Raw genomic sequence first — 24,262 nt, 5'->3', positions numbered from 1 at the left:
GGCCTTGGTGTAAGTAAAAGGGCTATGAAATCTAAATGATCTGTGAAATACTAAGAATCCTTGTAAACCAAATAACCAGTCCTATTTAACAATGAGACAGATCAGGAGAATAATAAAACATGTTAGTTTTGGCCCAAAATAGACCAGATAAGAAATCACAAGCTCTAGAGGTATTTTTATGCCTGATTTATTTTAAAGTAATCAAAACAAATTTTATGTACTTAAAAGGCTGCACCATACTCTTTGTTTATTTGTACACTGCCCTCTTCCACGTGCAGCGTTAAAAGGGCCTTTATAAATAAAACCAGTAGATAAAAAGTAAAATTTGTCCTATTTTCTCTCATGTGAGGTCTCTTTTGGAGATGAAGGGTGAAACCCATGCTTATATTACACCAAACTCTCACTTATTGAAGGGATTTTATTGGGTTTTCAGGGGATGTCAGGGCTAGATCCTGAAAACATTTCTGTACATGGTTAATTGGAAACCAGTGGCAATACTCCAATAAGTAAATTTAAGTTCACATGTAAGTTCCCAGTCCAGCAAAGACCTAAGCATGTGCTTGATTTTATGCACTGTGTAGTCCCATTGCCTTCAGTGGAACTACTCACAGTAGTCAAACTAAGCACATATGTAGATCTTTGCAGGATTCAGTCCCTGCATTTCCCAGTGGGGGGAGAGGGGTGGGAAGGAGCCTTTGTGGAGAGGTAACGAAGGGTCCTGTGGCACCTTATAGACTAACAGAAAAGTTTTGAGCATGAGCTTTCGTGAGCACAGACTCACTTCATCAAGTGAGAGAGATGCTGAAGAACCCATAGTAGATGGTAGTCACTCCCTGAGGACACTAGTATGGTGAAGCAGGCAATATAGATCTTAGAATGGAATAGAAATGAAAGCAGAATCAACCATGTAGGCAAAGTCCCAACTAGGTTTTTTTAAAATAAATATTGTAAATGGCCTGATTAATGAAGATGTCTTATAATTTATGAGTGCTTTGTTTTTTATAATTAAAGGTTAATAGTTTCGTTTGGAACGTTCCCTGAAACTCCCAGTGTTGTTGCATTCTGGTAGCACACTGGAACAAGAAAATGAAATTAACTAGCAACGGCACAGAAACTGACCTAATTCCGTTCTCCTCAATAAACGAACAGGAAAAATAGGGATGTGTGTTTGTGAAAAGAGGCTCTCGGTTTCACCAAATATTAATAGAAATAAGAAATGTTGGAAATAAATGGTGCCTAATACAGCCCTGGTGTAAATCAGGGGATGAACTTGACCTATGCTCTTTAACTGGACACTGTCATTTTATTTAAAATTGGAAAAAATGTATTTTCCTTGGTATAAACAGAATACTCATTCAAATACTACATACAGTTGTACTGCAGATGAGAACTTGTCAGACAAGCCTATTACATTCTCCACCCTGAAATCCCTCCTATAGATGCACTTATTTTATGATGGCTACAGCAAGTTGACAGGACAGTGTAGTTAATTTACTTTTCAGAAATTACATAATGTACAGTACCCTCATCTTATGTGAGGGTTGCATTCCATTGCACTCTTGCATAACTTGAATTTTGTGTAAGTCCGTGGGGGCAGCTCTTTTTTCCTGCAGAACACATGTAGCGTGGAAGCAGCAGGAGCACCTGGAGTTCCTTTTGAAAGGTAAGTCCTGGGTTGGGGGGGGTGGGCAGTTGGGGAGAGTTAAGCCTTACAATGGGTTGGGGCCTTAGGGGTGCAGGGGAATTAAGCCTGAGATGAGTTAGGGCTGCAAGGGGGTGAAGTTGAGCCGCAGCCATGCAGCCGTTCAGGGGTGAGCTGGAGCCATGTGGTCCTGTGGGGGTGTGAGCTGGAACTGCGGGGGCAGGGGGGTTGAACAGGGGGGTGGGATTTTCCATTGCATTTAACTCACGTTAATGCAAGTTAAGTAACTCAAAATCGCACATTTTGAGGAATTACTATAGATTAAAAAGTGCATATATTTTGATTGGATCCCTCTGTATCAACCTGCTCTTGCTTCCAGATGTACTCTCTGCAAAGTCCCATTAGGGGTTACCAACTATCCAGCTGCGCAAACCCAGAGACTCTTGCTCTGTCTCTACCCCACCCTTTCCAAAGGCCAGTGCCTGTCCTGCTCCCACTTATTCCATCCCCCTGGCCTCAGTTGCTCACTCTCCCACACCCTCACTCACTTTCATCAGACTGGGGCAGGGGTGCAGGAAGGGGCAAGAGGCAGTGTTCCCTCTGTGTTCCATCCATGGGTAGAATAGATTATGTGCACCATCAATAGAAACACATGGTGCTGGCTGTGGGTGCTCTGCTAATCAGTTGGGTGGCACCCAAATCTCTCCTGGATGGCTCAGCTTACAGGAAACACTGGTATGGGGTGTGGCCTATGGGAGAGAATAGGAGTGCGGGAAGGCATGTTGGGTGCAGACTTGGGGAGGGAGTTTTGGTATGGAAGGAGGAGGGTTTGGGCTTTGAGAGGGAGTTTGAGTGCAGGAGGGGGTTGGGGAGGGCTCTGGGAAAGAGATTAGGTGTAGGGATGTAGGCTGGGCAGGGGGCTGTGGCACAGGTCAGCAGTGCAGCCGCTGAAACTACATCCCTCTGACAGCCCCTTCTCTAAGGCAGGGAAGTCAGGGGCCCGCAGGTACCACCCTTGGAACTCCCATTGGCTGTAGTTCATGGCGAGTGGGAACTGTGGTGTTGGTGCTCTGGACAGAGACAGAGCATGGAGACTCCCTGACCCCCTCCTCCACCTCCCTCTCCAGAGCAGCAGGGAGGTGGTGGCTGCTTCTGGGAGCATTGCAGAGTGGAAGTAGGTAACCTGCTTTCACTTCCCTGTTACTGCTGGCACCCAAAATCTCCTCGTTTGGCTGATGTAGCTTCCAGGAAATGGGCATGATTCTGGGAGACTTCTGACAAAAGCTGGAGGGTTGACAACCCTAAACACTGTTAAGGTCAGTGGCACTGCACGTGGATTCAGAGTTCAGGGCCAACAGTTCTGAATGTAGGACTGGAGCCTAAGGCTATGGCTACACGAGCCCAGAAGATTGACTGGCTCTAGGTCAACCTTCTGGGGTTTGATTTTGCATATTTGGTAGGGCCATGTGAAATAGACCTCTCCAGGGTCACAGTTAACCCCTGTATTCCTTGTGAGAAACAAGGAATAAGGGAGGTTGACGGGAGGAACTCTCCCATCAACCTTCTTCAGTAAGGACAGCCAAGTAAGCTGAGTGCAGATACATCAATTTTAGCTATAGCAATTGTGTATCTGCAGTTGACTGTCTCTGCCTCATGTAGACAGCCTAAGAGTGGAAACTCTTGTTGGAAGGGACTGGCTTCTGAGTGAGAACGCCTCATATTTTGGATGCTCTTGGAAAGCACCTAATTATTAATAGTGGCACTTCAAATGCCACATTAGGCATAGTCCACAAAGTTAAACATTTGTGTAAATTTCTGTAACATGGGTCCTTATCACTGTTAGAATAACATTAATAGCAGTTGCTCTACTTCTCGTCATCTTCCCTCAAAAGTAATAAACCTTATTATAAAATAAATGCAAACATTCATTTTCTGAAACCATTGACATCATTCACATCCTGTCCTTTCAGTGGATGAAAGACTTTTATAAGTTTGAGCTACAGAGTTGTATGATAATCTTCATCTTATTTTTTCTTAATTTTATTAAGATCACCAGTTACTAATATTTGCTTTAGAGAGCGAAAATGGCACTATTGATCCTGAAAGTACAAAGTCTGACAACTATATTATTGCTAAATAACTGAGGACTTTACTATGATTGTTTGTTTGTTTTTAAAAAAAAAAAAAAACCTTTAAAACTACCATAAATCATTCACAGAATCTAATATACTTTGATCTGGACCATTGGAACTAAAGTCCAGTCAGCAACTACTTTCTTATTGAGATAAGCACTGCCTCCAGCCACAGAAATCAGTGCATTCAGGTAGCCATTTGTTTTGCCAAAATGATCTCTGGTTTGATTAGGGGATGACTTTTATGGATATAATGCTGTTATAGCTGACCTTTTCCCCAGCCATCTTTACTTTCCTGCACTGATTCTAATTCTTCAAAACTGGGACAGTTGGATTCCTTTTAAAAATGCCTGTGTCTGGGATTTCCAGCCTATGGATCAGGACCCAAACATGGGTTGTGAGTAGATTTTCTAAGGGTCGCCAGCTGGGCTCTTCAGGAGCCATTTGCAGACACTTGACTCCTCCTTGGCTCTCAGGCCCTGCCCTGCCGTGCTGAAATGGAACTCAGTTGAGTTGGTTTAACAGCCAGCAGGAGGGATTGCACCCTGAAACCGAGTCCCATTTAAGCCTGTAGGGCAGGGAACTCTCCCACTGCAGGTGGGGGGAAGGGAGTAAGAGGGCTGAGGGCAGCCCATCAGAGAAGGAGCAGCAGCTTGGAGGTAGTAGGGGTTGGGGGTAGGGTGGCTAAGACAGGTTTAAGCTTGTGGACAGGTGGAACAGAGGGGACTGAGAGCCCATCAAGGCTCTGCACCCCAGCCAGCTCCTACAGCACTGGTGCAGGGTCTCTCCTGCCACCTGGGATCCCATGGCTGGTGCTGCCAGCCAGAGCTAAGCACCCCAGCCAGCTTCATGCTGTGAGGTTCCCCACCACCACCCCAGCTGGAGATCCTGTGGCTGGCACTGCTGGCCAGGGCTCTGCACCCCAGCTGGCTCCTAGCTGCAGGGCTGACAGAGTCCCTGCCCCAATTTTAAGACCTCTTATGCAGGACAGGCAGCTCTGGCTGAGGATCACGTGAGTGGGCTGCCTGTCCCGCATAAGTTTTCCATAAGAATCTGGCAACCTTAGCTGAGAGGGGTTTAAGCTGGGGAGCAAGGGGTGTTTTGGGGCTGGGGTGGCATAGGGGTGCATTTTTCCCCCAGGGAAGAACATCTTTGCTCCCCCGCCCCCAGGTCTTCCTCAATTGTCAAATGTGTCCCCCTCTTAAAAAGGTTGGGAACTGCATGTCTATACAAATCATGTTATATTTTCTTTAATAACACATACCATATGAAATATAAATGCATATTGCTTCAAGCTGCCAGTGTTCTGGGTTTACCCATAAAGTTTTTTTTTTTTGTCTTTTCTGCATGGGTGTCATTTAGAGTAGCCAGAAGTCTGGTCAAAAAGGGTACCTGACAGGTCTGGTCAGATGTACCAATAGCCACCAAATTTTGGTCACTGCAGGGTGAAGGGAGGTGCCAGGCCAGCCCCGCTTCGCTCTTCAGGTAAGGCCACCTTCTTCCTGAACACAGGATCTTTGTCCTCATACAGCGTAACAGATGATCCTGCTTTGGGCAGGGGGCTGGGCTCAGTCACCTCCCGAGGTCTCTTCCAGGCTTGGGATTCTACAGTTCTAGGATACATCAGCTCCCATCCTAGCTCCAGAGCAGAGGAAGTCTATCTTGGGGACAGAGGTGGGGGAAGTAGGGCAGGTGGAAACTATCCAGTGAGGAGTGAGGGTAGGGAAAGAGAAGAGTGAGTGTCAGGGACAGAGCAGGGTCCTGGAGGAAGAGGCAGGGTAGAGCTTGAAGCCTTAGGGGTCTGGTTACCAATGGTAGGAAGGCTGGAAACTCTAATTATGAAATATTCATCTAGGTGAGTATCTTTACAAATGTTGCTGGTAACCTCTGGGTCCAATCCAGTTCTGTGTCTGCTTTGTACTGTGCACACCTCTGCCTCCAGCTTTTCTACTCTCCAGTGTAATGGTGCTGATTAAAAGCAACATTAATCCAAACCCGTTAGGTCCAGAGGGAAGGTCCCCTGCATGGACCCCCAAACCTAAAGCAGGCACCCGGTATTTTTAAAATGTCTTATGTGACGAAGGACTTTATTGTGTTTTGTTCCAAGGAAGCATGTAAAAATCTCACTCGGGGTCTCTTTAAAAGTCATCTTTTATTGATATGGTCAGCACTGGACATTCCTACTCTGGGTTATGTTATGCACTAGAAAAATAACCTGTAGTGCTGGTTTTTTGGATCCTCTGCAATTATCTCAATGCCACCCCTAGAATGCATAATAGAAGCCACAATTTGTTTTCCAAAGAATGGATCCTGCTCCATTTTAAGTTCTATGGCCAGATTTTGATTTATCAACACAATGATCACAGGTCATCTGGTTTTCATAATCCGTCTGTTTGAAGCTACAGGCTCCTTTGAAAATGCACCAGGGAGGGATGAGAAGTATTGGAGGCTTAGGCAGGTATTGTATTCGTGCTTAAAAATGAACACAAGAAATATGAGAGGTCTAACAGGCGGGAACAGTTCAGATAAAATTCTCTAACAGTTTGCAGAAGTGCACTCTGTACAGCTCTGGATGCAATGCAGATATGAATAGTACAGGCTGCACCTCCAAAAAGTGGCACTTTCTAATCTGGCAACATCCCTGGTCCAGGAGGACCAAGAATGCTCGTGGACTAGAGAGCCTTGGCAGGAGGGCGAGCCAGAGTCTTTTGTTATTAATGTAATATGCAGCTTTTTGCAATCTAAAAAGTACATTCTAGGTGTGATTCTGCTTCCTTGCCATTAATGGGAGTTCGGCTATTGGCATGAATGGGAGCAGGAGCTGCTATTTAAATGTGGAGACCCACCCCACTCCAATTTTACCCTGTGGTTCCACATTTACACATCCATGTTAATAATGAATGTACTTGATGCCAAACCTGAAGCAGAGGTGCAATGGAGGGTCTCTTATGAAATAAGAGTGCTAGATTCTTTGCCACCTGTGTTAAAATGAAACAATGGAACTTTGGACAAACTCAGTGACTAGTCTTTGGGAAGTGAAGACTGGAATATGTTTGAATCCTGGTCTGGCTCAACTGCATGGGAACTAGAACAGGCTCTTCAGTTGCCCAGACAATGTTTTGAAATAGTGGAGACTATAGTAAGTCACATTGCTTGAACTGCCAGTCCCTTTCTCCTAGCTTTGGATGAAGAGGCATTGCCCCAGCCTCCATAGCTTTTTTTTTTTTTTTTTTTTGTATAGAAGTATGGGGTGGTACCAGTTTAAGAACTAGAACTAGAATGCAGACCAATGGGAGCTGCAGTTACAAATAGTATTAAAGGGACTGGGATTTAACAGAAAAATAAGACTGCCCTGTAGGTGGGAGTTCAGGTGGTTTGAAATATTCTCAGAACTGTTACAACGTTGGAGCATCCTTTGTAAAAAGCAGAAGTCTCCATTTTAGGGTTTTGGGCTACTGTTGAGATAGCTGGCATTTGTATGCTACACATCATTTCTCAGAACACTCTTCAATACCCAGCAGGAATGAACCTCTACTCTAGAATTTCCTATCCAGGGGTTAAGCCTTAATCATTATTGACACAATGCTGAACAAAAGTGTCTGTGCTAACTGCTAAATCATAGTAAATTTCATGTAATCTAACTCGATTGTCTAATACAATACAAAGCTGAAGTGGAGACAGACCAATGACAGAGCTGGGATTACAAATTAAGAGTTACAAGATTCTGCATATACCACCCCAGTCTTTCAAAGAAACACGTTAGTTCTGACCTTTTGCTGGCCCCTTGCTATTTGTATGAACAGGTTTGCTTGTGTGTATAGAGATGCCCCTAACAAACAGTATTTATATTGGCATAACACTAATTGTCCCTTTTATATGAGAAATTTCTGTTTGGTGGTAGGAATAAGACTTTGCAGATGGAAAAGATCAAGGCACGCCTGAAGGCAGAGTTCGAAGCCCTGGAATCGGAGGAAAGGCACCTGAAGGAATACAAGCAGGAGATGGACCTTCTGCTGCAGGAAAAAATGGCCCACGTGGAGGAGCTGCGGCTGATCCATGCTGACATAAATGTGGTATGTAGCAATGTGATTGTGGGCAGGATGCACCTTATGTGTAGCCTGATTTGGATTGTCCCAAGCATATACAGATGACAAGTTAGTGATCTACACCCTGGAATTTTCTGACCTCAAAGGACCATACAGATGGTATCAAATGAGTTACATTTAGTCACTTTTCATGCTTGTCCGTATCATACAAGATGATTTTCAATAATAGACATGGAGGGATTTGGATCGGAGCAAAGGACCATGGTACCAGCAGCCATAGTAACGTTATTGTGATGCTTCCTAACAAATAACCCTCTTAGTGCTGTCTAATTCCTCACCCAGAACTCGGGAGGCTTTGGCAGCTGTCTAGGATGTCTGTTTTCTTTTTGGGAACTAGGGATAGTGGGATGGTTTGCTAGGTTTGTATAGCACCGAACAGTAGGGGCTCTTGATTTCTCAGAGGCCACTAAGCACTGCTGTGATCCAAATAACAGAACCAGCAGGAGGGTGGAGGATATTGGTAGAAAACATGGAGATTAATCATTAAAGGGGTAAGCTGTGGAGTGCTGAAGACTTGTGAACTGCTGGGTTTGTGAAGCCATTCTGAATTTGCAAGCCTCCTTGAACACCATTCACCTGCCGTTTTAAACCCTTTCCCCTGCTCTTAAGGGTTAGTAAACATTTTTAAAATGTTGAGCTGAGGGGAAGCCTGAGCTCTGTGTTAGGACTGGAAAAAGGTCAAACTGTGGGTAGGCACATAAATTGTGGGTGCCTTTAATATACAGCTCACCCCTCACCTTCATTTGTCATCAGAATTCTCATCTTTTCCACACTGTGCCTCCTTCACTTAATGTTTCCATAAGTTTTTCTCTCTGAGCCTTGGTTTACACGAGGTTAAAAAAAAACGGTGGGGGGCACATGTAGCAGTTTAAAGACTAACAAAATAATCTATTTGGTCATGAGCTGTTATGGGACAGTCCCATTTTCCAGATCTGAAAAAGTGGGTCTGTCCCACAAAAGCTCATAAATTATGTTGTTAGTCTTTAAGTACTACATAATTACTTTTTTGTTTTGTGAACATACAGACTAACACGGCTATTTCTCTGACTACCTTAGGCAGGCAAGTGAATTGTAGATACGCAATTCTAGCTATGGCAGTTGTGTAGATAGAATCAACTTTTGTGCAATGAACTTACCTGACTCATCTCACTGAATAGAATCAACAGGAGAATTTCTCCCGTTAACTTCCCTTACCCTTGCTATATTGAGGAGTACAGGGGTCAACTGCCGACCCCGACAGGTCAATTTCACATGTCCCTACCAGGTGCATGAAATCAAACCTCAGAAGATCGATCCTGAGCGGGTCAATATTCCCAGTAACATAGACATAGCATGAGGCTTCTCTCACTCTTTCCCAAGTGGAGCATGCGCCCAACAATATTGGCGTTAGACCTCTGAACCCAGGAGGTGCTTGGAAAAGCTTAAAATAATGCAAATGAAATGGTTGGCTCTGCCCCCATAGAGACCATGTTTTTTTTTAAAAAAAGCTGTTTTTATAAACATCCCCTCCACCCCCACCAAAGTGCCCCTATTCCCTGATCCAGCTAAGCTGTTTTCATGTCACCTTCCTGGGTTGCTGTGTGGTGGAAGAAAGGTGCAAGCTGAATCCTGTATGAAACTACCTCTCAGATGTTTAACCCATACCGAGCCTAATTGCTTCCAGATGCTTCTTCCCTGCATGTGTGCCAGCCCTGGTAACATTAACTCCATGTTTGCACATTCCATTGTCTGCCTCTTCTCTTCCACTCTGAATGAAAAAAGCTCCACTCTTTAAAGGACAGCATCATCTGTGCACTTCACCAGCTCTGGCTGGTGAATGAGAGAGCTGTGAATGGAGCAATCTGTTAAGCAAACGTCTCTCCCCTCCCTCCCCACCCCCGTTTCAGATGGAGAACACCATCAAGCAGTCTGAGAATGATCTCAACAAGCTCTTGGAATCCACTCGACGCCTGCATGAAGAGTACAAGCCCCTGAAGGAGCACGTGGATGCCCTGCGGATGACTCTGGGCTTGCAGAGGTTACCAGATCTATGTGAGGAGGAAGAGAAACTCTCTCTTGAGTAGGTCTCCAATTACAATCCAATTCAATAGGATTTTTTTTTTTTTTTTTTTTTTTTTACATTTGAGTAGCAGGTATGGATATGATGCAAGGGAAAAGGAGCTCAAAACTGTGACTCACGCTATGATTTCTGCAGCATGATTGGCTTAAGTGAGTCTTGTTTAGAGTTCTAATTTGTTCTACAGCTGTTTTTTTTAAAAAAAAAAAAAAAACCACACACACACACCAAATCTCAAACTTTGGATTAATCCAGGTGTTTGGATCTATGGAAGAAATGTACATCCAGACGTTTGGCTTTCTATGGAAAAAATGTGAAGGTAAAGGACATGCTGTTCTCTTTGAAAACCCAGGAGAATATTAATTCTTTTGCCAAGAATGGCCCACTGAGCCCTGTGTCCAATAGAGAGACTCACCACTCATGCTTTGGCTCGTGTGATCTTACTGGGTGGGAACATGCAGATTTCTCCAGGATCCACTGTGAATAGTCTGATTCTCCTATGGCTTTAAGTGTATAACATTCAATCCTTATCCCTGGTACATATTGTCAGGCTTAGTCCTGGGGCTCAGAAAAGTGCTTGGGGCTGTCAGCCCACAAAGGTTACAACAGGTCCATGCCCTGGTTCTGGGCACAGCAACAAACAACAGTTCTCTGTAGAGTCATTAGGCCCAGGCCAAGGCCCTGGTTCAGGGCAGGGCAACAAACAGTAGTTCAGTGTAAGAGCCTCACAGGGCAGAGGCCCAGGTGTGAGGGGGAAGATTGTCACTCTAGGTTAGGTGTGGCAGGGGGAAACGAAGGCCTGCCCCCTCCACTGCACCCCAGCCCAGGGCCCTGTTAGCACCAGAGCATTCTGCTATTGGGGTCAGCAGGGATCTACACCACAACACGCTGACCATGCTATCCCTGGGCACTTCCAAAACTAACCCTCTGTTCATACCTGGCTCTGTAGCTAGTCATGTTCCTCTGGGTATAGGGGAGAGTGGGAGTCTCTGTCCTGGCTGGTAGCTGCTCCACTATGCCATCTAGCGGTGGGCCCAGCAGTCCAGGCCAGTCTTCAGCTTCCTAAAGGACTGAATCAGTCTCCCAGGGTGAGAGCTCAGGATCAGCTTCTGGGTCCTCTAGAGGCTGGGCTCCAACTGAGCTCCTGGCTGGGGCTTTCATTCAGATAGTCCTGCCTCACCTCCTGGTCAGGTGAGGGGGCAGGGCTAGGCTCTGTCCATCAGAGTTCAGGGAAGGGCTCTTCCCCCTCTTGCTCAGTGATCAGTCACCCAGGACTTTAGCCTAGATGGTTGTAAGTTCAATTCTTTGTGCCAATGACCTGGGTCTGTCAGCCTTACACAAATGCTCACTACACATATTAAATTAATAATGATGCAATCCATCTCTTGTTGCAGAATTGTACTCCAAAACCTTCATTTATATTTAAAACAAAGAAGAACAATTGTTCCTTAGAGTTTATTGTTGCAGATAAAACTCTAAAAACAAAAACCTGAAACAAAGTATATCAACTTTGCTGTAATTAATCAGTTAAGTGATGGAATCTGGTTCATTAACACTTAAAAAAAACTCGATCCTACTATTGAAAGTGGATGAAATTCATTATTTGCCAAGTCGTCTCCATCTCTGTTATGATGATCCTTAGTGAGCTTGTGGTTATGGCTATATGTAATATTTTAACTATCGTTATTATCCTGTTTTTAAAAAAAATTGTCCCAAATGAGCCACGTGATTCTAGAGGAACAAAACCAGAGCTGATTTTGGCCCATTATGTTTTAGCACAGTGGAGCTATTGCAAATCGATGCTTATTAAACAAATGACAGGCCAGCAGCTGATCATCATTTTGATTTGTTTTTGTATTACAGCTACTTTGAAAAGCAGAAAGCTGAATGGCAGACAGAACCACAGGAACCTCCCATTCCAGAATCTCTGGCTGCAGCTGCAGCTGCAGCCCAGCAGCTACAAGTGGCTAGGAAACAGGACACCAGACAGACAGCAACTTTCAGACAACAGCCACCTCCAATGAAGGTGAGGTATTGTCTCTTGGATGACTGGAACATGCCATGTCCCTAAATGTATTAGCATGAAACATAATGATGTGCTCAATTCTTATATTGCCTGTGCTAGGATAGTGACAGAGAACTAGCCGTGTTAGTTTATATTCTTTCAAACAAAAAAACAGTCATGTTGCACTATGATCTGAAGAAGTGGGTCTGACCCACAAAAGCTCATCACCTAATAAATTATTTTGTTAGTCTTTAAAGTGCAACATGACTTTCTTTTTGCTGTGCTAGGGTAAATCAAGAACAATTCCACTGGTAATAGAGCTGCACCACTCTTTGGGAGATCAGGCTCTGTATGTTATATGGCTCTTGACTCTTAAGCCATAGGGCAGATGCTTCCAGTTTTTATTCTGTGCTTCCTTTGTTTTGAGAAACATTGTCACAAGGAGAAAATATCAGGGACAAATGGGTTCTTCAGCTTAGCAGAGAAAGGCACGATGGAAGTTAGAGCCAAATTCAAGTTGCACATCTCTAGCAGAGAGGATGATTAACCCTTAGAACAGGGGTTCCCAAACTCTTCCAGGCAGGGACCCATTTTGACAATTCAGGAAGGCTTGGTAACTTAAGGCAATTCAAAAATGTGGGGGGTGGGAGGGGTGAGCAGCACTGTAACTAGCTAATTTTGTGCCTGAGGCAAGAATATAAAATTGTGCCCCCTCATGTTTATATATTCGTAGTAGTTATTTCATAGAGAAAGGGAAAATACATTAATAACACTGTTTTACTAGAGGTAATTATTTTATTATAGTTGATCTGAATTATGGTGGGGGAAAGACCCTCATCCCCAGGCTGCTCCCACAGCTTAAACCCCGCATTCAGGGGGCTGAGGAAGTCACACTCGGGTAGGGGGGGTCACACACAGCCTAGGGGAGTCACATGCAGGCTTCGAGGGTCACATGAGGTGGGGGGAGTCACACAGGCTGGTGGGCGATACAAAGAAAAAATAAAAACCTTTCCAATCAGCTACATAGAAGAGTTGGGGGGGCAAAATGGAGAAAGGGAAGAGGGGGGCAAAAATTACTGCAGGTGTCTATTAAGTGTCTTGCCTGGGATGGCTATGAATACCAAAGGTGGAGAAGCTGTCTTTGTAATGCTTAATTGCTTTTATATAGATAGAGAGCTTCTGGCTGTGGCAGTGTTAAGGAGCTGCAAATGGCTTTTCTAAGAGACACATGCTGCTCTGAGCTGCTGGCGACCCTCAACAAATCTAATCATGACGCATGTTTTGGTCCTGGCCTATAGGTTGGGAATTCCTGCTTTAGAAGAAGCAAAAATGTATATATGGAGATGCACATCTCAGAGCTGGAAGGGACATTAAGTTCAGTCCCCTGCCCTCTTGGCAGAGCCAAGCAACATCCTAGACATTTTTTTTTTTTTAAAACCTATTTGCCTTAGGCCCCTAAATGGCCTCTATAAGGATCCAACCTGGAACCTTAGGTTTAGTAAGGCAATACTCAAACCACTGAGCTATTCCTCCCTGCTAAGTACTTCATGCTAGCTCGACACTACAGCTTATGTCACTCATGGGTATGACCAAACCAATCCCCTGAGCAACACCTGTCACACTGGAATTTAGTGCTCATGTGTACAGGGCTGTATTGGCAGGAGAACTTCTCTTGACAACATAACTTCTGCTGTTTGTGGAGGTGGTTTTATTGTGCTGACATCAGAGCTCTCTCCCACTGGCATAGTGATTCCCCAGTTGGGCTGCAGGGGCACAGACACATTGGCACAACTGTGTTGCTACAGGGCTCACATGTAGATGTGCCCTAAGGAAAGTGGTAGATTTCTGTCTCTTGATATCTTCAGGTGAAGACTGGATGATTTTCTGAGGGTGCACCTCCTGGAGGTGCAGGTGTCACTTCCAGCTTGGAGAGGCACACCTGTGCTAACTCTAATGGAGCTACGTGCTTAAAACTAGACTTGAAGCTGCACCTACATGGGTGCTGGGATGGGCTAGCCACTCCAGATGTCCTATGTGCATATTGTGGGTGGCCACCCTGTCCCACTGCCCATGTAATGGTGGCTTCAGTTCTTCTTTTCAGGGCAGTAGTTCAATCAGAGCTAGTACAGGTATGTCTACCTGAGCTGGAAGTTACATCTCCAGCTCCACTGTAGACATATCCTGAAAGATATGGGTGTAGTCAAGCACAAGTTATTGGGCTCAATAGGGATAAATGAGTAGAATTCTATGGTTTATTGCAATGCTTCCCAACCAGTGTTCCATGGCATGCTGGTGTGCCACAAAGCAGTTCTTAGTGTGCCCGAGATCTGCGGGCTGGAAGTGCCGTCCACTGCTGTGTGCGTGCGTCCCACTACCTGGTGGGAAAAGTGAGTGGCAGCAGCAGCAGTGGCGGCTCTGGGGTGGCAGCAGTGGTGGTGGTGGCTCTGGTGAGTCACTGGTATTGAGTTAGAGCAGGGAGGCTAGGGGTGCCTGACTCTGGGGGAGAGCAGGGCAGATTGGGTTATAGTGGGGAGCTGAGGATGCCTGGCTCTGGGGGAGGAGAGGGGGATTAGGTTACAGTGGGGAACTAGTAGTGCCTGGCTCTAGGGGAGGGGATTGTGTTAGAGCATGGGGCTGTGGGTGCCTGGCTCTGGGGGAGGGGAAGCAGATTGGGTTATATATAAAAAGTCCTGAAGTGTGCCATGAGGTAGTAAAGGTTGCTGAGCACTGGTCTATTGTGTACCTGGGGTCAAATTAGATGACCTAGATAGAGGTCCCTACTGGCAAAATCTGTCAGATCACAGCAGACCTCCAAAATGCTGTCCCTGATGCAGTCTGAGTGCGCCTGTAGACGAAGCGTGAAATAATTTAGTATCAAGATAAATGCTACAGTGGGGCTGCATGGGCAGTTCTAGTCATTTGAAAATGTAATTTAATAAATCCTTATTTTCCATTGACCTGAAGTTGCTGTAGAATTCAGGAACATTGCTGCAGAATTTATTTCCAGTTGGCTGCTGAGTGTGCAACACCTTATTTATTTTACCTGTACAGTAAGCTAACTTCTTAGAGCTGGTGAGCTGCTCAATAAAGACAGAGTCTCAACAGAACTTCATGAGTTTATTATCTCACAGAGAAATATGTTGCTAACCAGGTCCAGGGCCTGGGACACACAGGCATGATTTTAGTTGGATTAAATTAATAAAATGTAACATTCCATTGCAGGCCTGTTTATCATGTCACCAGCAAATTCATCGTAATGCACCAATATGTCCACTCTGCAAAGCAAAGAGCCGGTCTCGGAATCCCAAAAAACCCAAAAGGAAACAGGACGAGTGAAACAGAAAATCCTTGGAGAAAATACATGACCCACCCTAATCCCTCTCCAGTAGAACTGTAAACGTGGCCAGTTTATTGAAGTGCAGACTAAGTATGACTTACCTGTTGTTTTCTATTTAATGTGACGTAAGCACAATGTTTCTGTTCCATCTTAATTTCCACCGAGTCCTCACACTTTGGTTTTAGGGGAAGTGTTGACGGTGCTACACTGTAACATTTTAGTCATTCCATCTCTGACTCCTAAGCCAAGTGGAACTTTTAATGCAAGTAGTCTGAATGCCAGTGGGCACTTTGTAGAGCTGGTTGCAGAGACGGACAGATGATCCCTCCTGTGAAGATAAATTTGAGGATACATGTTTCAGAGCGAAATACATTAGACCTAAGATCTCTACTGTACTCTCCAAAATGTCCCGGTGTTTTCCTGTCCCTACACTGCTTGCCATACGGTATCTTTGTTAAACAGCAGGCACTGCCTATACAATCAGAATGTTCTTAGTGATCAAGTGTTACTGCAGCAAGTGGGAGAGGGCGAATGCCTCAGAGAAATTTTGCTAAAAGATTACTCCAGTTTTCTTCTAACTGAAACCCACTTGAGGCACAGAAGCTGTTGAAAATCCATTTGCTATGCTGAAGACCTGTGTCTTGTCCTAACCAACAAGATTACATGGGCTAGATATGGAGTAAAATTCAGCATAACCAAGGATTTGGGGAGTAATATCAGAGGGGTAGCCATGTTAGTCTATATCTGCAAAAACAAAGAGAAGTCCTGCAGCACTTTATAGACTAACAGATTTATTGGAGCACACGCTTTCGTGGGCAAAGACCCACTTTGTCACATGCATGCCATTTGGATTTAAGGATATATGCAAAGGATTTGGGGATATGTCTGAAATGACCAGGAAAAATAAAGATATGGACACACAGGAGACCATCATATAATTCAGTATTATGGGGGTTTGATTGGATTACAGAATTCAGGCCCTTACAGAACTGGATTTAAAATTTGATAAGTGGCTGAAACTATTGTGTCCATATGAATATACAGTTATATTTTAGGATCTTAGTTAAGCCTTATTCAGCAATTTGACTTCAGTTTAAGTAAGAGGTAACTAAGGTCTCAGCAGCTTTTCTGAACTTCCTGGACTGTGAAGATAAAGAGCTAATCCTAGTTCTTCATGAGAAATCATAAAATATCCCTGGACTTTAGTGATCATTGCTGCAATATTGGCTGTCCTGTACTCCCACGCCAGCTTCTAGCTATGGGTCAAAATCAGCTTTAGAACAGCCATGTACAACACCCATCAAAACCACAAGGAATTTCATTTGTGTACTCCTCAGTAGGACCGGTTGAAAGTTTTAGGTTGAAAACAGTTTTTGACAAGGTGACGTTTTTCACCAGATATGTGCACTTCCCCCCCAAATGCTTTAAGTTAAACAAAAAGTCAAACCTTTCCACAGAAAAGAGGCATTTTCCAATGCCCTCGACTCCAGAGCCGACTTTGATGTCTTGCTCTACACCTGTGCCAACAGACCTCTGGCTAGAGTATCTGTCGGAATCCTTTTGATGTAGGGTGAGCTCCTTTCCTTATGTTAGCCAGAGTAACGGCAGCTTATTAAGGACTGGGAGGAAGGGCAAATGGAGGCCAGAACAGGGACCCAGAACCTCCTGGTTTCTACTCCCAACTATGCCACTTCATCTTGTTGTCTTGAAAACATTACGAGCTACTGTGTACCTGACTCTTTGTAGTGGGGCTGATATTATTGACTTGCTGCATATGGGGACTGTGCATGTTAAAAGCTGTGAATACTCAGCCTACTTTTAAAGTATTAAATATTCTTTTCATTAACATTTGGGATTATGGAAGGAGGGAGCCCCTTCTGTAGGGTGTTTTTTCTTTTTTAATCTTCCGTCCCTCATTCCCCAGTGCTTCATCCATACTTGTGCTGGAGTGGTTGTATGAAAGCAGAGGCCACCAAACTGTGGAGTGCACCCCCATAGACAAGCATGGCAGAACATGTGGGTGTTGAACAGGGGCTGGGCCAGCCTCCATGGCAGGGGTGAAGAGGGAGCAGCATTCAGCTCTGCTCCAACCCCAGCCTGGGCACCTGGTCCTGAATGTGGCTCTGTTCCTGGCCCTGGGTTCCAACCCCCAGCTCGTTTCCTAGCCCTAGCCTGACTCCTGACTGTGGCTCTCGGGGGAGATAGATTCCGTGACTGGTACATGCAGGTGTGACAGAAAAAGTTTGGGGACCGCTATAGTAAAGTGTTTAGTTGGTTAGCTAAAAAGCAGAATAAGCCACACCCTGGGGTCTGGTGAGGAGATTTTACACGCTGCTGGAAACCATACAAGGCTACATAAAAAGCTTGTGCTGGGCAAGTCACATGAATTGCTCCAAGTTCCCCATGCTTGCCAAGGGTGGTGGTGTAGCTGCATTAATTTAGATTTAATAAATGTGCCAAAGGTGTTACAATAACCCAGTCTCTGTCCAGAATGTGGTATACAGAGACCTCTACCTGCCTAGCATTGCAAATACCATTAAAAATCCCTTTAACCTTTTATTTAAGATACAACAAAGAAAAAGAGTTAAAGCATTGGAAAAGTGCAGCATTAAATAAAGCTTTAATTTTAATAACACCCCTTGGTCCCTTTAGCTGGAGAGAGTTTTAGAAGGGAAAAAAAAAACCCTTGTTGGACAGTCTTTTAGATAGTCTCAAAGATGGTCAGGAGTGGTGACAAAGGTAGCAACTGCCTGGGACCCAGCCATTCAAAAGGGCCCCAGAGCTTCTGGCCACCATCATTGCTACCACAGGGATGGCACTGTCTGGAGCCTCAGGCCCTGTAAATCGCTGCCAGAGCACTGCACAGCCTGCTTTGAGCAGTTCTCAGAGCTGCCTGGGGTATGGGGGTGGGGAGGGGGCAGCGTGGCACGCTCTAGGCAGCATGAGGGCTGGCTGCCCCAGCCCTGCCCCTTCCACCTGAGGCCATGCCCTTTCTGGGAGCTTGGTGCCAGTGACCTCCTCTCCAACCTTGCCTAGATGCCCAGTGAGTCTGTTGGTCCCACTGAAGATGGCAATAACAGTCCTACTAAGGAAAAACAAAGCAGTTAATTGAGCTGCTGTTCCTGCTAAAATCCAATCCTAGCTGTCACCTGGAGCCAATAGAGGTGGTGAAGTGACCTGGATTCCTCTTTCTGGCCTGGTCTGGTCAGACCATCTCTCAGGATCAGGACGACAAAGACTCAAGGCCCCAGGAAATGGTGGGGTGGGAGTCATGAGAGTGAAGCTTCTGTTACTTTGTATTCTGTTCTTCTGGTTTCCTCACAAAGCCTCCTTCTGTAAGGCCCAGCAAAGGAAATGGTGGGTGAAATAGCTCTTCTCCTCATTATTTTGTCCACCAGTTTGGGCTAGTTTCTGTCCCACCAGTTTTAGTTCATTAATTTCCTGACCCATGTTTTTCTTGTTCAGCGTCCTAGAGTTTTCTCAGTAGGCCTTTTAGATTGGACTAATGCAATTTTTCTGCCTGGTTTTCTTGCACCTGTTCATACCATTCTGTATTAAAAACAACTTGACCTACTTTTCATAGTTAATTCCCAAGAGGCACAAATGTTATAGGCTCTGTTGTCCCCACAGGGAGTTATTGAAATGATCCCTACAATTTAATGCAAGTTTAGTTCATGTTGTAATAGCTTCATAACCATCAATCAGCAGCGAGAGCACTCAGGACCTTTTTCTCCTAAAAATAGAGGCCTCTACCACTCAGTATAAATGGGCATTTTTCTGTTAGCTTTCTTGTCAGGAACAAGAGCCACTGTGAGATACAGCCAAAAGAAGGTAATCCAATCAAACATATGCTTGCTAAAATCTGACATTGCATTGAGGAGAGGGCAGTGGTAACAGTGACTGATTCTCTTTTATGACCTGGCTCCTGCTTATTTTAAAAAAAAGAAATGCAGTAGTCTTCTTTTAAATCTTGAAAGGTCATATGTTACCTTCCTTCATCAGTGCAGTTCCTGTTGGGGGTTAATGGAAAATGTGTATAAGCAGAAGGCAACATAATGGCCATTAATCTGAACTGAGAGGGAACATCATCCTGTTCCTCTCATATATGCAAAACTTCAAAAGGTCTGGACAATGGGCAGATGGTTCAACAATGAAGTAGGTTGCTCAGAAAAGTAGATTTGTAGAGTCTTTGTGCCATCCTGTTCTGTGACTAGCTGAAGAGAGAGGCTCTCGCCTCATTGTTACATTCCAGCGTTCTCTCCTTCTTGGGATTTCTAGAGCAGGGCTTGGACTGAAGAGTGCTGTAAGATAAACCATTTTCTAAGTCAATGTTTTGGACTTTTTAAAAATCTTGTCTCTTGCACCTTTGTGTTCAACAAACTAACTTCTTTTAAATAAGGAAAAAACCATTTTTTATATGCATGGAGCATATCTAGTTTATATCAATCAGGTATTAGTATTTGCATAGCTTTTTCATATTCTTTACGAAGTTGTGCCATATCACTAGTGTGCTGCTTTGGTTATGTATTATATTTTTTACAAAACTGTGCCATATGAATAATGTGCATTATTAGTAGTAAGTCAAATTATTACACCAAGGAGTCAAAGGTTGTTTATGTATTTAAGGGAGAGGTATTCTTTCATAGGGAAGATGGCGTTCCCCTAGAGTGTAAACTGTAGGAAGATATTGGATGGCTTCTCATATGGCAGAACTGGGCTCCTTCTTTTCCCACTCCTCTTTTTCTTGTTTAAGAGTCTATACAAATTAATATTATGAAATATTGATTTCTGGGGCCTCATTTGTTCTGAGGCAAAGGGGGTGACAAGCCTATATGCTCCATTACGTCTTCCATTTTTTGCAGGCCCTCCCCCTGAGATTATAATATAATCACAGATGATTTTCTCTGTGATGACACAACATTGCCGCCTCCTACCCCCATCCCAGACTTCTCTGAAATGAAACTCCTTATTCATTTCTTGCTCTTTTAGGCATATGAGCAAAGTTCTCATTATATAAGTTCTGTATGGTCTGGTAAAGTAACAGCTTCTAAAGATCAACAGTGGCCTCTAATTTTGCACCGAGGAATAACTTTGACAATCCACATTTTAATTTGTGCGCTCAAGAGTTAACCTGGAGATGTCCATGAGTCAGGATTGCCAGTTGTCTAAGTTTCAACTGGAATATCTGGTTGAAAAGAGACCGCAATGGCTCTGTTTAAAAGTCTGGTTGGTGGCACAGACTCCATGCCTGGCTCTTGGGAAGTGGCTTGCACATCCATCCAGCTTCTAGGCAGAGGAGCAGCCAGGGAGCGGCTCCTATCCCAACTGGTCAGCTCTGCAGCCACCATTGGGTGGGCACCACCAATGCAGCTGCAGGGATGGTGCCTGTGGGCAGATCTAGCCTCCTGGCTGCACCTCTACCAAGGAGACAGAGAGACTTGGTCACTTCCCAACAGTCACCTGAGGTAATCACCACCAGAGTCTGCACCCAAATTCCTCCCTCACCCCAGTTCTCTACCCCAGCCCTGAACCCCCTCTTGCATCCTAAATCCCTTATCCCTAGCCCTACCCCAGAGTCTGAAACTCTCCCACACCACACCCCCACATATCAGTCAGGAGCCTCCTCCCACACTCCGTATCACTGGGCCCCATGCCAGAGTCCCATCCTGTGGTCCAAACAGGACTGTCCTTGGCATATGCAGCTACATTGGGCACCACTCTGGATGTTAAGCTGCTGTGGGCAACTCTGGCTCCAGCAGCCCCATCCCCTGGCCTCGCCCCACCTGCGGGCTCAGCACTAGGGCTCCAGCAGCTTCCAGCCCCATCCCCCAGATGTTCCCCTCTCTTTCTTGTAGGATGCACTCAACCCTCACAGCAAATGGGCTGAGTTGACAGCCCCACTCTTTTCCACCACAGCTTTCCCTCCCTCCACCCCTGCCCCCTGCCATGGAGAAGCCACACCTTCCATGGCTGTGTGTGTGCACACTGGTACTTGGGCTCTCTAGAGCACCAACACGGATACAGATGGTCCTGATCCCAAAGCCCTCATTCCTAGCCCTACTCCAGAGCTCACACCCCCAGCCAGAGCCCTCACCCCCTCCCACACCCCAACCGTCTGCCACAGCCTGGTGAAAATGAGTGAGGATAAGGGAGAGCAAGCAACAGAGGGAGGGAGAATGGAGTGATTTGGGGGCAGGACCTTGGGAAGCGGTGCTTTGTTTTCTGCAATTACGAAGTTGGCAACCCTCCCATCAGGGATGCTTGCAATTAAGTGAACCTTTCCTCAGTTGCAAGTTACAAAATTAGAGGTGGTGGCCATTTTTGAAATTATAGCCCCAGCTGTTTTACCTCTTAACATCAGACTGCTCCAGCGGGGCTCAGAGAAGAACTAACTCACATCCCTAGTAAGTAAAATACAAAAGACACTGTTCACCCTTATTTGAGAGCCTTCTGCCTTTCCCTCATTAGTTATATTCATTAGTACTAGCCTCGAGTTGCGGTGGAGTCTGTGTTCTAAATATTATACTCCTGTGCCCAGTTGGAGTAATGTGCTAAATGTTCAGCGTGTCTGTACAGTCCTTTTTAATAAACATTGTTTCATGCTACATGGCTTTCTGTGGAGAATTTTCACACACATTGGATTGCTTTAGTGATGATTAGCCAATTGTTTGCAAGCTAAAAACTCAGTCCGTTCATGTTTTGGACTGCTTCTAGCAATACTTCCCTTACAGCAAACTGATGGAGTACAACCGCATTTGCTCCAATCCCTCAGACAGAGACAAACACCTACAAGATCTTTACCAAGCTTTCCTGAAACTACAATACCTACCTAAGGAAGTGAAGAAACAGGTTGACAGAGCGAGACCTGTACCCAGAAGCTCCCTGCTACAAAACAGGCCCAACAAGGAAAACAACAGAACACCACTGGCCATCACATACAGCCCCTGAACTAAAACCTCTCCAGTGCATCATCAGTGATCTACAACCCATCCTAGACAATGATCCTTCACTCTCACATACCTTGGGAGGCAGGCCAGTCCTCGCCCACAGACAGCCCGCCAACCTGAAACAAATGCTCGCCAGCAACTATAGACCACACCACAGTAACTCTAAACCTGGAACCAATCCCTGCAACAAGCCAGGTCCATCAGGATGGCAAGTGATATGTTGATTCTAGCTATGCCTATGGCATGGCTAGAATTGCATATCTGAGATCAACTTTGATCCCTAGTGTATAGTGGAACATGATGCTACACTCTCAGAGGCTTGATTATTTCATGCCCTGAGGGAATGAACAGAGCATGATGCTACACTCTCAGAGGCTCTGGGTCAGAGGCCTGTGTTCTCCTACAGACAACTAACCAACTTCAAGAAAATTTTCACTAGCAACCACACCCCATACCACAGAAATCCTGGAACTTTTCCCTGCAACAAACCACATTGCCAACTCTGTCCACATATTTACTCTGGAGACACCATCATTAGACCTAACCACGTCAGTTATACAATCAGTGGCTCATATTCCCGTACCTCCACTAATGTTATACATGCCATCATGTGCCAGCAATGCCCCTCTGCTATGTATATTGGACAGACTGGACAACTACTTCAACAAAGAATGAACACAAATCAGGCATTAGGAATGTGAATACACATAAACCTGTGATTGAACATTTCAGTGGAGCAGGCCATAGTATTAAAGATCTGAAAATCTGCATGCTAAAACAAAGAGACTTTAACACCAAATTACAAAGGGAGATATCTGAAAAAACCTGTTCTGTAACTGGTGTTCTTCGAGATGCATTGCTTATGTCTGTTCCATGTTGGACACTTGCAGATTACCCTCTCCTGCACCCCATGCCTCTTTCACAACCAACTCCCTGCTCCAGCCCCACTCCTGCACCCTACACACCAACCCTTTGCTCTGAGCCCTCTCCTGCTCCCCTGCCCCAGCCCTACATTCATGTTCCCTCATACAGTTTCCCTACTCATATGGGATCCTTGGACCAAAAAGTTTGCCACTTTCCTCCCATTTAGCTGCTAGGAAAAATAAGAAAAGAGTGATCTCCAATGGTAGGGTGATTGAGTGTCTGATGGTAAATCTGAAAGTGGGAAAACTGTTTGACCCCAATAACTCTAGTGAAGCTTCAGTCATTGTGGAAAGGGAAGTAACTTATGACCATTTCCAAAGGGTCATTTTCTATATGTAATTAGGACCCTAAAATAGCTCCTCTCCCTTTTCAATACACCTCCTGCTAATGTCAAGAGATTATATACACATAATAGGCAAAGGATAGAGCTCTTGGTTCATATTCTTTAGTGGCACAGAAATAAACATTTGACTGACAAAGAGGAACATACTATCTGCTTGTTCTAGTAGTAATCAGATATAGATTTACAGTTCTGAGTCACATACAGAGTTTGAAGCCACACTTCCAATGGATTAAACTTCAAATTAATTCCAAGTAATATAAGCATTAGCAAGCAGAAATTCTCATCACTAACATAAGCCACATTTAATTCAATCAAATACAGTTATATTTATTGATGTTCTGTCTTAGATTTACACAGGAAGACTGCATTATTTACTGGTTCTTTGTCAATTTCTCCCCTCAGCCTTCTAACTAGCTTATTGCTAGAACACCACAATCAGCTGACCCAGAGCTGGCAGCAAAGGTAGAGAGATAATGCATCAAAAATAGCAGCAGCATAATCTACCCCCTAGCACTGCCCTTGAACAAATAGTTCTAAATATATGAAGCAATGTTAAAATGTTTACACCAAATGAGAGCAGCAGTTTTAAATCAGCCTTTTGTGGGTTGATTGCTGCAAGTCTATTAACTGTAACATTCAGGAAGCACGTTGAATAGTAACAGAGAGGAAGCCATGCTAGTCTATACACTATCAAAACCAAAAGCAGTCAAGTAGCACTTTAAAGACTAGCAAAATAGTTTATTAGGTGAGCTTTCATGGGACAGACCCAC

The 24,262-nt window shown here is 44.7% G+C and overlaps 1 protein-coding gene across 2 annotated transcripts in view; it reads left to right on the top strand.

Moving 5' to 3' along the window:
• ZC4H2 (zinc finger C4H2-type containing) overlaps window positions 1–21,240 on the top strand; it is a 41,077-nt gene extending 19,837 nt beyond the window's left edge. For both annotated transcript variants that reach the window (XM_075007881.1, XM_075007880.1), the window contains exons 2-5: window positions 7,676–7,847; window positions 9,767–9,939; window positions 11,800–11,962; window positions 15,164–21,240. In XM_075007881.1, the coding sequence (XP_074863982.1) occupies window positions 7,692–7,847; window positions 9,767–9,939; window positions 11,800–11,962; window positions 15,164–15,277 (606 nt within the window). In that variant the 5' untranslated portion in view covers window positions 7,676–7,691 and the 3' untranslated portion in view covers window positions 15,278–21,240. The remainder of the gene's footprint in view (window positions 1–7,675; window positions 7,848–9,766; window positions 9,940–11,799; window positions 11,963–15,163) is intronic.
• Window positions 21,241–24,262: the final 3,022 nt, after the last annotated feature.

Source organism: Carettochelys insculpta, chromosome 13 (genome assembly GCF_033958435.1).
Source record: "Carettochelys insculpta isolate YL-2023 chromosome 13, ASM3395843v1, whole genome shotgun sequence".
Lineage (NCBI taxonomy): Eukaryota > Metazoa > Chordata > Testudines > Carettochelyidae > Carettochelys > Carettochelys insculpta.
The sequence above is the reverse complement of the archived record's forward strand: the minus strand, read 5'-3'. Positions and strand labels throughout refer to the sequence as shown.